The 14,942-nt window shown below is 29.9% G+C and overlaps 1 protein-coding gene across 1 annotated transcript; it reads right to left on the bottom strand.

Moving 5' to 3' along the window:
* Positions 1–5,923: 5,923 nt before the first annotated feature.
* On the bottom strand, positions 5,924–14,141 carry LOC111710949 (smoothelin; the record flags this gene model as incomplete). Its single annotated transcript, XM_023485157.1, is given in 3 exon segments — positions 5,924–6,310; positions 7,976–8,022; positions 14,095–14,141. Coding segments are annotated over 3 exon segments (177 nt in total), but the record flags the coding sequence as incomplete, so codon positions are not given.
* Between the last annotated feature and the right edge of the window lie 801 nt (positions 14,142–14,942).

Raw genomic sequence — 14,942 nt, 5'->3', positions numbered from 1 at the left:
TGAGCAAATCGGTCAAGGGGATCCCGCGATATGATCGGGCACACAATCAGACAACACAGAGATTACTACTTTATATTTCTATAGATACAAGAATATGTCCAAGTTAACCCAAACTTTATCTGAACTTCTTTAGACACAAAAAAGCAAAGGATTTGAGTCTTTGCCACAAACTCTGATTTTCTAATCCCTTATACTTTTGCAACCCAATGTTGTAGACTTTTGATAATTTAAACTATGAACTCTAGTAGATCAAATGATCTTATTTTGAAATATCAAAGGTATACACTATTAGGTTGAAAAATATATAGAGATTACAAATTTGAGTTTGTGGCAAAGACTCAGCTTCTTTGAGAAAACTATTTTATATCAAACATTGACTTCCAAAATTAAATAGTTTTATCCTATTCATAAAAGATAATTTTCAAATATTTTGGAATCTTGGAGAATCTATGATTCAAAGGAGAATTTTTAATTTTAGCGATTTTCAGAAAAGACAGATTTTTAAACTCACTTTACATGCCAAAAAACCCAGTTTTTGCCACAAACTCTGATTTTCTAATCACTACATCGTAATAGTTTTAAAAATCAGTGTTTGTGACAAAAACTTAGTTTCTTTCTTTCCATTCTTTGATATTAAATGCGTTAGTGCAAATTGCAAGCATAACTTTTAAGTGCGTAAATATTTACTTAACTTTGTAAATTGAGAGTTAGTTGAAATAAGTCCAAATATCGTAAACAGTCCCTTTAAGATATGAGACAACGTACACAGTCCCTTTTAGATATGAAACAACGCCCACAGTCCCTTTAAGATATGAAACAACGTCCACAGTCCCTTTAAGCTATGAAACAACGTCCAAAGTCCCTTTAAGATATGAAACAACGTCCACAGTCCTTTTAAGATATGAAACAACGTACACAGTCCCTTTAAGGTATGAGACAATGTCCACAGTTCCTTTAAGATATGAAACAGCGTCCACAGTCCCTTTAAGATATGAAAAATGTTCACAGTTCCTTTAAGATATGACATAACGTACACAGTCCCTTTTAGATATGAAACAACGTGAACAGTCCCTTTAAGATATGAAACAACGTCCACAGTCCCTTTAAGATATGAAACAGCGTCCACAGTCCCTTTAAGATATGAAAAATGTTCACAGTTCCTTTAAGATATGAAACAACGTCCACAGTCCCTTTAAGATATGAAACAACGTGAACAGTCCCTTTAATAAAAGAAACAACGTCCACAGTCCCTTTAAGACTTGTATAAGATATGTTCTCTGTTTGAAAGATCAATATGAACTGGTGGGTAAAGGAACTAAACTCAGATCTATAAAACATAATTTACACTGTTGATGTATTACATCTAACAACAATACGTCAGGGTCATCTTTAAATACGTTTACCAGAGCTGCAACTTTCTGTTTGATAATAAAACCCATTTAAGGGAGTGACCATTAAATTTGAAAGGGGGGTTCCGAACGAAAAAAATAGAAAATTAAAAAAAACTGTGTGGAGAAATTTTCTTTGTTTTTAAACCCATTTTTAAGATATTAAATTGAAACCCCATTTTACAAATGAAAACCGCTCCCCTTTAAACCTTGTAAAAATTTTTTTTTATTATAAATGTGGAATGAGACAGCAAATTTATTGATTATGAGAGTCATGTCAAAGAATTTTTATCTTTTTATGAAAATAAGTTGATATATGATACAAATTATACACGATAATATATCAATATATACATATATAGATATTTAAGTTTATTATAATCTTATTAAATCGTGCATTCCAAAGAAATCTGATCGTACTCTGTCCGGTATTTAGATAAAAAAGACAATCAAAGTACACGTCAACTTAATCAGCCTCAAAATAATTTGGCTACATCGATTTTCATCTTTGGTCGTCAAAAAGTTGAGTTTTTACCACAAACTCTGATTTTCTAATTACTGTATATTACACATATGTAGACCTTAGATATTTCAAACTATAAAATATCAAAGGTTAAAGGTTACACTATTAGGTTGCAAAGAGTTTGTGGCATAACCTCAACTCCTTTGCATGTGCACACGCAAATATGCCCCTTTGGTAAAATTAAATTAAACCTATATGAAGCATAAAGTCTGACCCCGTCATCCTTGTTGAACCGGCTAGTCCTGCCCATAGTGCTAGATACGGTACAAACTGGGACCGGATAGGTTGACCCGGCTCGGAAATTCAAATGTACTACGGCTGCCCATGTGCAGTCATGTCAAACTAAAATAAATTTCACGTTTGATTTAAACCTTCTTCTACTTAAAAACGTTTTATTGCATAGTTAATATTTAACAAAAATATAATTAGGAAACATTTATACTACACTCTGGCTTTTCGCTTTATCCAGCACCATAGTTTCAGTAGAAGTAAATATTTCCATTTACTGATAGCGCCGATACAAGGATTTATAATTCTAATTGGATAATGAGATAGATAGATGTAACCGCAATACAATTTCTTTTGGTTCAGAACAGACCACAAACACATGACTGAACCCTGATTGGATCAGACGCTAATGGACTCGGCATACGGGAGTGCCAGCTAAGCCATGAGCATTTCATGGCTTGGAATATTAACTGGGTAATTTAGAGACTTCCTTAAATTAGTGAGAATTGCACAGGGTTTTACTTATTAGCGAAAAACTCTTTTTTTTCTGCAAGTGATTTGGCACAGATTACTTTGGTGTAAAAATATATACCGCTCATAGAAGTTTAAGGTTGAGTAAAGAACTCGCAGATAAAATATAATATACAATATAAAAATAATATAGTATTGAAATAGTATAAAAATGCTTGTCGACTGGATGATAATCAGTTTTCTGCATGGGCAAATGATTGAGATTCAAATTGAAAGTATCAGTTCAATCAAGGTTAGCTTTTTCCAACAATTTCCCAAATTTCAAAGTTAAAAATGCTTTTCGCTTAATGAATCTTCACTTTGATTTAAACCTAATATGTTTTAATAACTTCTGTTATTGTTAAAACTAAAATGGTTTGAATGGTTTCTATGCTACTACGGTCCACGGATATATCTGCTATTCTCATATTTTTACATAAAATCCAAACTAAAGGAGCTAAAGTTGCATGAATTTGACCTTTTCTCTCTGTCTGTTCACCATGCACTGTACATGCATAATCCGAACCGGTACAACATGTACTGTACATGCATTCACTCTTACTGCCCAGTCTGGACTATCAAGGGTAGAATCAACCCATCACGTTTTTTGCAACAAATGTAGTCTGGCATGAAGATTACAATGGTCAATGAACGGAGAAAGGGTAGAGTTTGGACATAGAAGATCGTCGAGTGATAAAAAATAAAGCTAAGGGATCCGGGCAACGCAGAATTTAATGATTTGAATATTTAATTTGTTTGATTTGGTGGTAATAAAAAATAAAATATAAAAAAGGTTTTTTTTAGACACTTGAAAAAGCACATTTGAAAAATCATATTCTAGTTTCATCAATTTCTCGTAATGATTCTTTTCAGTTTACCTGGAATTAAACTTTCCCGGTGGAAAAATCCATGCTGGAAATGAAGTTAACCGGAATGTTCCGAACGAAACAAAAAATGGAAAAGCCTAAAAAAAGTAAAGTCAAATGTTTTCTAATGTAATCAAGTAGGGTAGATTAGTTTTGGTAAACATAATTATTTATTGTTTTTCTTTTTCTCCGTTCAGAAACCAGGAGTGTTTATAAACATCAATAAACAAGAGATTGCATAACTAATTTAAAAGACAAATAATATCTTAATGTCTAATTCAGCCAACTTAACGCTCAAAGATGTATGGCCTCAATTGATTCCTGAGCGAGAAATTTCCGGTTTTTTTTCGCCAAAACTCCCAATTTGAAAAAAAAAACACAATTGACTTTGATTATAGTTACCCGCAAAGGATAAGACTGCAAAGACGACTCTGTACACTGTACACTTAGGCACTCAATTTTTAGCGAATAAAATAATGATATTATTTTCAGTTGTGGTTTCTCTGTAAAACTGACTTGCGGATATCTGCAAACGAAACTTAATAGAAAAAATTGTCAGAATTAAACAGTTTGCAAACATTTTCATTTAAATTACGACGACAGTGCCTTTAATACCATTAAAAAGATGAAAAAGATACTTTTACAAACATCTTTTTTTCTGTTGGTTAATGGGGATATTAACCAACACAGCAACATTCCTTAAATTAGGATTTATTTTAAAAATTCTCAAAAAAATGCTTTAAATTCAGCAGAATTCGTTGCATAATGTTTTATTATGTTCTATTATTTTTATGAAACTATTGTGTACTTTATCATTCTTACTCACTTCATCGGGAATTTCATAATAAACGTACTATTTCATCGTGCTATAAAGTTTAATTAGCTGTACATTATAGCACGTGTGCTATAAAGTTTTGATTGGTTCCCGGATTTTCACTAAAAAATTTGGGATATTTCCAAAATAATTTTTTTCAATTGAAATGAAAATATAATTGATATCAACTTTATTTTTTTACTTCTGCTTTGTAATTCAAAGCTTATTTGATCTTTAGAAATAGCCATTGAAATAAGACAAGTACACAAACATTTCAAAAAATTACCTATAACACTGGGAACCAAAATAACAGTGTTATAAATAGTTCGGAAGTGCAACACAGTTTTTTATCTATATAATCTTATAACTGTGTTTGTTTGTTTGTTTTTATGTCCGATCATAACTCAAGAACCACTAGACCGATTTGACACAAGTTTTGATCGGGGAACTCGGTAGTGTCACAGGAATGTACTTAGTTTAGGTTCAAAGTTCCACACTGCGATATTGCCAGGCTGCATTTGTTGCATAACACGTGCTGGGTGTACTTTACACTGGGTAGTCCAGACTGGACTGAATCCTAAATAGTAAAAGTTGTACCGGCATGGATCATGCAACTTTTAGTGTGGTTTGTCTAAGATGAGTTTGTCGACCAACAAATATTTTCTAAGAAACCAAGCTTAACATGAAAATATGTATTTGTTGATAAGCAACTTTAGGCTATATAAAGTATGGGTTAAGTTTTACAATTTTTAAAGAAATACTCATATTTTTAACATGAAACATAACATTTATGAATTTAGTCTATTTTTGAAGATTTTGTATTTCATATCCAAAGGATCCTCGAATATCCCTGAATACCAGTGGGCGGAAACGTCATATATGTGCAAGGTACTAATGCAAGGAAAGTTAATTGCAGTCGCGTATACTCTGCGTACATATTGAAACCAGTTCTCTCTGGGCGGAATTTGTAAACAATAATAGATGCATCAGTGTTCGTTTAGTATCCGAGGAGGATAAAAGCATTTATTTTTATAATTTTGAAAATTTACATAATAGTTTCCTCAGAATATTTCATAGTTTATTTTTTTGAAAATGGATTCCATGTCAGGCTGTGACATCCGTCTTGTGTTTACTTTTCCGCCCAAAAACAGTACACTGCAGTACAAAAAATGCGAACACCTCTGGAAATAACTTTCCTTGCATTAGTACCTCTTCGTTTTATAACTCTATGCGTATATCTCTGGGTAATGTATATTTCTTTTTATACAATAAAAACAATAAACACAAAAGACTATTTGTCTCTGTAATCTCTTTATTTGCACTCTATATGTTTCATACCTTTTAACCTAAGTATTTATTTCTTTAAACGTAATTTGAAATTACTCTCCATTGATTCACTTGATACGCTTAAAATTCTTGTCTGAACAAGTATGCATTAGATATCCATGTTCTTGTTTTTGAAAATTGATCATTTTCATTTGTGGTTTTAGAGAAATTAACAGAATTACTACGTTATCTTCTATAGTAGTAATCAGATCAAGGGTACCGTTGTGCATCGTGAATAAACCCTTTTTAATTGAGTAATCACCTTAAATTACAGATCTGCCTTTATTTTCGAATCAGTTTAAAAAGACAGAGACATTTTATTGATTTCTGAATACACCTTTTTATAATTACTTTTTTTTACAATATTATTAAAACAACAAAGTCAAGTCAACTATCACAACAGATTTTACATGTTTAAATATGGGCGTTTGGTCCCTTTTTTAGAACCACGTCGCCCATTTGGAGGCTTAGGAAGGATGTTCTTTCAGCTGATATTAAGTCAGGGGGGGTATTTATATATTTAAAACAGGTTTGGTTTGGTGGAGGAGGGGAGGGGGAAAAGATTGAGGGATTTACAATTCATTGCACATCCTGTACACCTCCTGGACATACGAGAATATCATCTTAGGATCAATTCGGTGATCAGATACCATACCTAAATAGATAAATATATAGATATATAGATAGATATATAGATATTGCTAGTATAGATAAAAAGAGTGATAATTTTGTATTTAACATTAAATTTGGTTTATTATACATGATACAATACACACAAAATTACATAGATACAAACCTAATATTTATATATAGGATTAAGAATTTGACATTAAAGACGACCGTAAATTCTTTTAGTAAACCGATTCTAAGGTTGAATTCGGGTTTTGACTGAAAAGTAGTCTTTAATGATTTGGTCATGGAAAAAAACAAGTTTAAAGCTGCAAAGAACCAAGAATTTAAGATATATTTCATCTTAAATATTTTTAAGAGAAATTCAAACATGTTATGTGTCTAAATCTTTGGTAGATACAAATAAATATAAAACTGATTAATTTTAATTATATCAAACGTGTTGGATAAAATTATAGTAATTTGCATTTTTTAAGTAAACTACAATCTTGCATGATTATAGTTATATAACAGAGAATTTTTCAAAAGATTTAAAAAAATTATTTTATGAAATGCTGACAGTAATGTATTTATATTTCAAAACAAATCGTGTCTTATTAGAAAACAACTAATTTGCTACAGTTTAATAAAATATTCATATTTATTCTTATCTATGTTTTCAAAATATGCGCAAAAAATTGTTATTTTTTATTGTTTTATTTTAAAAGAAAATTATATGTCACACGCAGCATAAAGTTAATACTAATTATGTACGCTAATTAGGAAAAAAAGTAATTATGTTTTAATGACCATTTTAGAAAAAAATACTAAGCACTTTTGTTTCCAAAATAACAACATCTAAAATAGCAAGAGCAAGCAATCAATTTTTAAAGGGAGTGACCGGCAATGTATGGTGGTTGAACTGAGTATGCAGTATTGTAGAGAAATTGTTTAGGATATATTTAAGACATATAAAACGTTTCCACGATGCATAATTATACTGAATTTGAGTGCAAAGTCGACGTTCAAAATCATGAATTTGGGTGGGTACCATTTCAGAATCGTTTTTTTAATTATTTAATAACGACGACAAAAATAAAGTAGAAATGATACAATAAACTTATTAGATGTTTAGGAACATATTTCTCAAAAGAAAAATTTGTCAACAAATCAATGCTAGAATCAATTCTTTCGTTTTCATTATTATATTGAATTTCTTATTTTCTTTGAATTTGTTCGCAGATTTCTGCAAATTCTTCAAAGGTCGTCTTTTCAATAAGAATTCAAGAAAATCTGCAGAAAATCTTTGTAATTAAAGAGAGATTATAGAATTACTAATAATCGAATAAAATTACGTTTTTTCGATTATAAGAGTTGATTTTTTTTTCTAAAGGTTAAAGAATTTCATGAGAATCATTTATTCCTTTAAAGGGAATATACATGTAACTTGAAGTGTCCCTCCCTTGGTAGAGTGGCATGTTCGATTATCAACGATATCCTTAAAAACTTTATCTAATAAAGTTTAAATTTGTCTATCCCTGTTTTTGCTTTTGAAAAATAATTTTATCTGATGGCTCAAAATAAAATTGTAATTTGCGCATTTCTTGAAGAAAACATAATTTAGTAAATTTAAAAGCTAGAGAAAAAAACCAACATTATTGATTAAATTAAGATTTCAAGGGTACCGTTCTAAACTTTTTTGAAAACTTACCATCCATATCATCAGCTGTAAGGAAGTCAGGTATACCGGCAAATCGTCTAAAAAAAATAATTTTTCAACAAATATTTTTGAATAATTTTCAAACAGTTATGTGTGCATTTTTTTTTTAACTTATTTACAGTCATGCATTTTTTCTTCAAATTAAAAATATTTTGTAGAAACATTAAACACTCATGCGTAAAATAAATAATCCCAAAACACCTACGACACTGTTAGAAATGTAAAACTAATTGATATCTGATAAAAGCAGTAGCACAATAGACGATATATGTTTAACATGTTTAACAGTATGTTAGATTGATTTGATGAATATGTTTTTATCCTATTTCTGTTACAGATATTTAACACTTTTCTCAGTGAAATATTTGACTAACTTAATATAGTAAATATCAGCGAAAATCAACAAACTTAAATCATGAAAAAGATACTAAAAAGTCAAATTTCACCAATATTCATAAAACATTATTATATAACATTTTACGCTCCAACTAAAATACTAATTTGTCAGCTCTACCAGCTAACCTAGAATCTAATATTCGACCCATATACTAAAATTGCTGACATCGGAGTAATTAAAGATTATAATTGTCAGCTAATTATATAATACTAAAGTTGCAAACCATTACGTACAGATCTACCTACAAAAGATGAGACTGTAAAGACGACTTTCAACCATTGAAATAAAATAAGTTGTCTGCCTTAAATAAATTCGTTTAATGGCTTGTTTAATGATTTAACAAAGAAAGAATCAAGTTCGTGAATATCGAGAAATATACAGTATATAAATTCCGTACAGTCGTCTCTATTGTCTCATCCTGTTCATGGATGAGACTTCAGAGACGACTTTTGTATTTAATTGTAGTATTGGTTCACTGCATTTGTAGTCATTTTTGGCAAAATCATTTAGCAGTTCATTCAAGGCCAAAATAAATCTTGAATCATAAACTTTAAAGTCGTCATTAAAGTAGTATCCTTTGCGGGAAACCCTGTACAAAATATGCGTATTGTCAGCTATTTTAATTTTGTATAAGTGAAACTAACAATTAAAGTAAAATTGCTTAAAGATTATTAATCATTTTTAAAATAAGTCTTGACACACCATCTTAGCATAAGGAAAAGTTTAATTTATATGGAGCTCCTCTTGTTTATTTTATACGGAGCTCCTCTAGTTTATTTTATACGGAGCTCCTCTAGTTTATTTTATACGGAGCTTCTCTAGTTTATTTTATACGGAGCTCCTCTAGTTTATTCTATACGGAGCTCCTCTAGTTTATTTTATACGGAGCTCCTCTAGTTTATTTTATACGGAGCTCCTCTAGTTTTTATTTTACACTGATATTAAAGTAAAAAAATAAATTAAATGTACGTATAAGAATAATTAAAATTTTATTTTGAATTTACATTTTTTAGTTTTGTTTATAAATTGCCCTTTTGGTAAGCTCATTAAATTAAGCTTCGTAAAAAATATTTTAAAGACTTCTTGGTGAAACTAGTTAAACCATTTTATATTACGAACGACCTCAAAGAATAATTAATTAAAGGGACTGTAAGCGTAATTTCAAGTGAATCTCCATGCAAAGATGGTAATACCTGATTCACAATCCTTAAAAGCTTTGTCTGATCAAATATTGAAATAGAATGTCTGCAATTATCAGAATTGAATACTTTAAATCTAAAAACCCCGACAATATTGCCAACATTTTTGATATTCTTTCTTTTTCAAAGGTTTCAAGGGTACCGTTGTGAATCAGACATTACCATCTTTGTATGGAGGGTCACTTAAAATTATGCTCACAGTCCCTTTAAGTTCTAACTTTAAAGAATTTTTTAAACTAATAATGTTTATGTTGTACAATTAAGAAAAGTAGTTTTGCTGTGCAAGCTGCTTAAATTCTAAACTCCCCTGGTGGACTGAGAGTATAAAAATTTACATTTTAAAAAGGATAGAATTATAAATTAAACATTAAACAGAAAAACATTAAATAGAAAATTCGATTAAAAAAAATAAGAAAAAATGAAACATATTGTTTTCTGAAAACTATAGAACTATTTAAATACTATTCAGAAAAATTTGCTTAATGAAAATAATGCATTCCTGAAAAAGAACATGCAAAAATAGAAAATTTCTGCATTTAATACAGTGCCTACAACAACGCCACCTATAAACACAGTGTCTATGATGATAACGCAACTGAAAATACAGTGTCTATATGATAACGCCACCTATAAACACAGTGTCTATGATAACCACCTATAAACACATTGCCTATAATAACGCCATCTATAAACACATGTCCAATAACGCCATCTATAAACACAGATGCTGATGATAACGCCATCTATAAATACAGTGCTTATTATGACGCCAAATATAAACACAGTGTCAATGATAACTACATCTTTAAACGTGCCTAAGATAAATCTACCTATTAACACACTGCTTATTGTAACGCTGTCATATTTTAACGTGCCTATAATAACGCTACCTATGAAAACAGTGCCTATTATAACTGCCATCTATAAACACAGTGCCTATGATAACGCTATCTTTAAATACACAGTGTTTATAATAATGTCATTTACAAACACGTGCCTAATAACGCCATCTACAAATATTTGCCTAATAACGCCATCTATAAATATGTGACTATAACGCCATCTAAAAACATGTGACTAATAACACAATCTATAAACACATGACAAGTAAAGATGTGACTAGTAACGCCATCTTTAAAGACGTGCTTACTAACGCCATCTGAAAACACATGCTTAATAGCGCCATCTATAATCACATCTATACAGAGAACACACAGTGCTAGGTTTACCCTGAAAGATATTAGTTGTCCTTGAGTGCTCTGTACACTTCTTGGATGTATGCAAACACAACTTTGGGATCCAGGCGGCCGGACGATATCATGTCGTCCATATCGTCTCCAGAAATAAAATCTGGAATGCCGGCCAACCTCCTAAATTCACACAAAAGGGACTGAAGAGGGAAAGTTAGTATATAGGAGAGGGAAAACTATTGGAATAAATAGGAATATTAACTATGAATGGAATATACGGGATTATCGTTATTACTTTAAAAATAAAGGAGCATTTCATTTAATTTGCTAATTTTGCTCTTAAGAACGTGTTTTTAATCAGCTCGAGAAAATATTATGTTTTTGTTTAAATCGACCCTTATGCTGAAAATGGTGATAGCTCTCTTTAAAATTCGTGCACGCCCCCTCCCTTTGCACACTAGCTGAACAATTCCATTAATCATTATATTGTTTAATTACATCACGTAATATTTGATTGAGAATAATTAATCCTTAATATTTATTCCTTTCCATATTCCTATACATTCTACAGACTCTAAATTACCAAATAAAAAACCTCGCTTATTTGACTGCAGCAAACGATTAATGGCTGCAACAAAAAATGCCTAAATTCAACAAAAAATCGGTTATTTTGCAGCAATAAGTTGAATGGCTGCCAAATAAGGGATTATTTTCGAATATAAGCTAAATTTTGTCACTTGTCACTGATAGATTAACGATTTTTGTTTGATTTGGTAATCTAGAGTGATGGATAGTTAGGATTTTAAAAAATTGTTAAACCCAAATTTTTGGAAAATAGGACAAATCGCGAAAAATTAAATAAATCAAAATAAAACTATAAAGCGCTTGGTATATGCTGAACATTCGATTCATAAAAATCAAACTAACGAAAGCAATCAGTTAAAATGATAATAGTCTACTCGCAATTTCTATCAAAATATTCGTCATTTACAACGAAATGTTCATAATTTCAAACTAAATATACTCTTCATTTTAATCAAAATAGTCATCATTTCAAACAAAATATTCGTAATTTCTAACAAAATGTTCGACTGTTCTAATAAAATGTTCGACAGTTCAAATAAACTTTAAACAACAAACAACAAAATGTTCATCATTTTAAACAAAATATTCATCATTTCAAAGTTATTTCTGTTTGATGTTTCTATAAAGATAGTTTGATAAAACCCAGAAACAACTTGCTGGTTCTCTCGTTTATATCAAAATCTTATAATCTTATAATATAACAGAATGTTCATTATTTAAAACAAAACGTTCATCATTTCAAACAAAATATTCGTCATTTTAATCGAAATATTCGGAATTTTAATCAAAATGTTCTGCATTTGTTTTCTAAAAGTTCATTATTTCAAACAAGATATTCATCATTTCAAGCAAAATGTTCATCTAACAATATTTCCCAACAAATGTCATCATTCTAAACAAAAATTCCGTCATTTCAAAGTGCTTTCGATAGTTCGATACTAAGTTTTCTGCTAAAAGTGTAATCTGTTTTTTTTTATTATTTCTGTTCCGTCATTTCAAAGTGCTTTCGATAGTTCGATACTAAGTTTTCTGCTAAAAGTGTAATCTGTTTTTTTTTATTATTTCTGTTTGATGTTTCTGAAAATAGAGTATCTGTTTACAGATAGATCTGTTTATAGATAGATCTGTTTATAGATATATCTGTTTATAGATAGATCTGTTTATAGAGAGACCTGTTTATAGATAGATCTGTTTATAGATAGATCTGTTTATTGATAGATCTGTTTATAGATAGATCTGTTTATAGATAGATCTGTTTATAAATAGATCTGTTTATCGATAGATCTGTTTATAAATAGATCTGTTCATAGATAGATCTGTTTATAGATAGATCTGTTTTCAGATAGATCTGTTTATAGATAGATCTATTTACAGATAGATCAGTAGGTTTATAGATATATCTAATAGAAATAAAAGTTTGATTCTTAATGGTTTACTTAAAATTATTTGTATTTGACAATTTTGCCACTTATTTACTTTTGCCCCAATGCGTTTTTTAGGTTTAAATTTTTTATAAAATCCTAACTAAGCTCTGGTCAAAAGGATAGTTAGTTAGGTGAAAGATAGGATTAAAAAGAGACTGTACCAGCATTTTTTATAGACATTTTATTCACCAAGAGGAAAATTTAAGAGTTTTTTAATTTTGCATTTTTAAGATTGGTAAAACAAAAATGATTACATTACATTCTTTACAACATTTTTAGAGATTCAAATTGTATAATTGTTCAAATTCTTACAATAATTTTTCCTACAATGAAATCACTTACTAATAAAGAAAGTCTCCATAGTTCAGAAATATAAAATTATGTTCCAAAATTGACCGAAAACCCTATTTACTGATTACTCGGCATAAATAAATCTTTTAAAAAGTGTGTATAGTCCCTTTTTAAAATAAAGGAGTTACAATAAAACGTGGGACCTGATAATTATTATAATATAAACATTAATAATATGATACCATTATTAAATTATTAATATTGGTAATATCAATATTGATATTATGATATTATTAAAAGAAAATGAAAGAGTATTATACAGTGAGAACAAAAACTATGAAAAAGGATGACGACATTAAGCATTAACTTATTTACTGAAATGAGTCTGTTATGTCTCATGTTCATTGGACTATTTAAAGTCATAAGTTGTGTCTTAAAATCATCCTCCTATTCTTATATTTACGAATTTAAACCGAGTCGTTGATCCGCCAAAAACCGGTTCCAAGTGAGCTGCGGCTCAAATCTCGAAACACTGAATACATTTTGAAGTGGAACCAACCATATAAGAGCCGCGTCTGTTTCTCACTGTTCACCAATTTCAGAAAACTTTTTTGCGTACTTGTTCAAGGCCTTTTCTGCATCTAATATCTGTTGAGTAGGTACACATAGGAAAAAGTTAATATATTTTTTACTTTTTTTTAGCTAAAGTTTTTAAAGGAATTGAACGCAGGTTACAAACATTATAACTTTACCATCTTTATAACTTTGCAATCTGACGGTGTTCACTTTTACTATGACATCAAGTTGCAAAGATATAAGGTTTAGAAGAATAGACTATGGTGAGTAGTTAGATCTCTTCAATTTCCCTTCATTTTTTTCAGAAGGGGTTTGTTTTGTTTTGTCTTTAATAGGTTAATGGAAGTATAAATATAGGGATAAATAAAAGGGTAGATAGAGGGATAGATAGATAGTTAGATGGATAAATAGAAGGATAGAAGGATAGATAGATAGATAAAACACTTACTCTCCGGTCTGGAAAGCCAACTCGTAATTCTGTTTCCTGTTCTGGGGTTCTATCTAACTCAAATTTCTATACATCTAACTTCTATCTATATCAATCTAACTCATATTTCTATCTATCTAACTCGTATCTAAATCTATCTACCTCAGTTTTTTTATCTATATAACTCCTACCTATATCTATCTAACTCAAATTTATATCTATTTAACTCATCTTTATATCTATCTAACTCCTATCTATTTCTATCTAACTCCTATTTCTATCTAAGTGACTCATCTTTATATCTATATAACTTCTATCTATATCAATCTAACTCCTATCTATTTCTATCTAACTCATGTTCCTATCTATGTTACTTAACTTTATATCTATCTAATTCCTATCTATATCTATCTAACTCCTATTTCTATCAACTTAACTAATATTTCTATCTATGTTACTTATCTTTATATCTACCTAATTCCTATCTATATCTATCTAACTTCTATCTATATCTATCTAACTTCTATCTATATCTATCTAACTTCTATCTATATCTATCTAACTCCTATCTATATATCTAACTCATGTTCCTATCTATTTATCTATCTAATTACTGTTTAGATTATATTTAGCATTTATCTATCTATCCCTAGTTTTCTGTCTGGTTTTTTCTTTTTATGCTTTCTTTTGTTTCTTTATATACTAACTACAGGGCAATATATGTATCTATATATATAAAGCAGTGCTGTCTGTTTGTATGTCCGCTCATAACACATGAACCCCTTTAGTGATTTGCCTCAAACTTTAATTGGGATGCTCGGTAGACCCACAGGAATGTCCTTAGCTTGATTTTAAAGTCAAGTTTAAAA

Source organism: Eurytemora carolleeae, unplaced genomic scaffold (assembly GCF_000591075.1).
Source record: "Eurytemora carolleeae unplaced genomic scaffold, Eaff_2.0 scaffold918, whole genome shotgun sequence".
In the NCBI taxonomy this organism is placed as follows: Eukaryota; Metazoa; Arthropoda; class Copepoda; order Calanoida; family Temoridae; genus Eurytemora; species Eurytemora carolleeae.
Note: the sequence above shows the minus strand (reverse complement) of the source record. Positions and strands in the feature narration are given on the sequence as shown.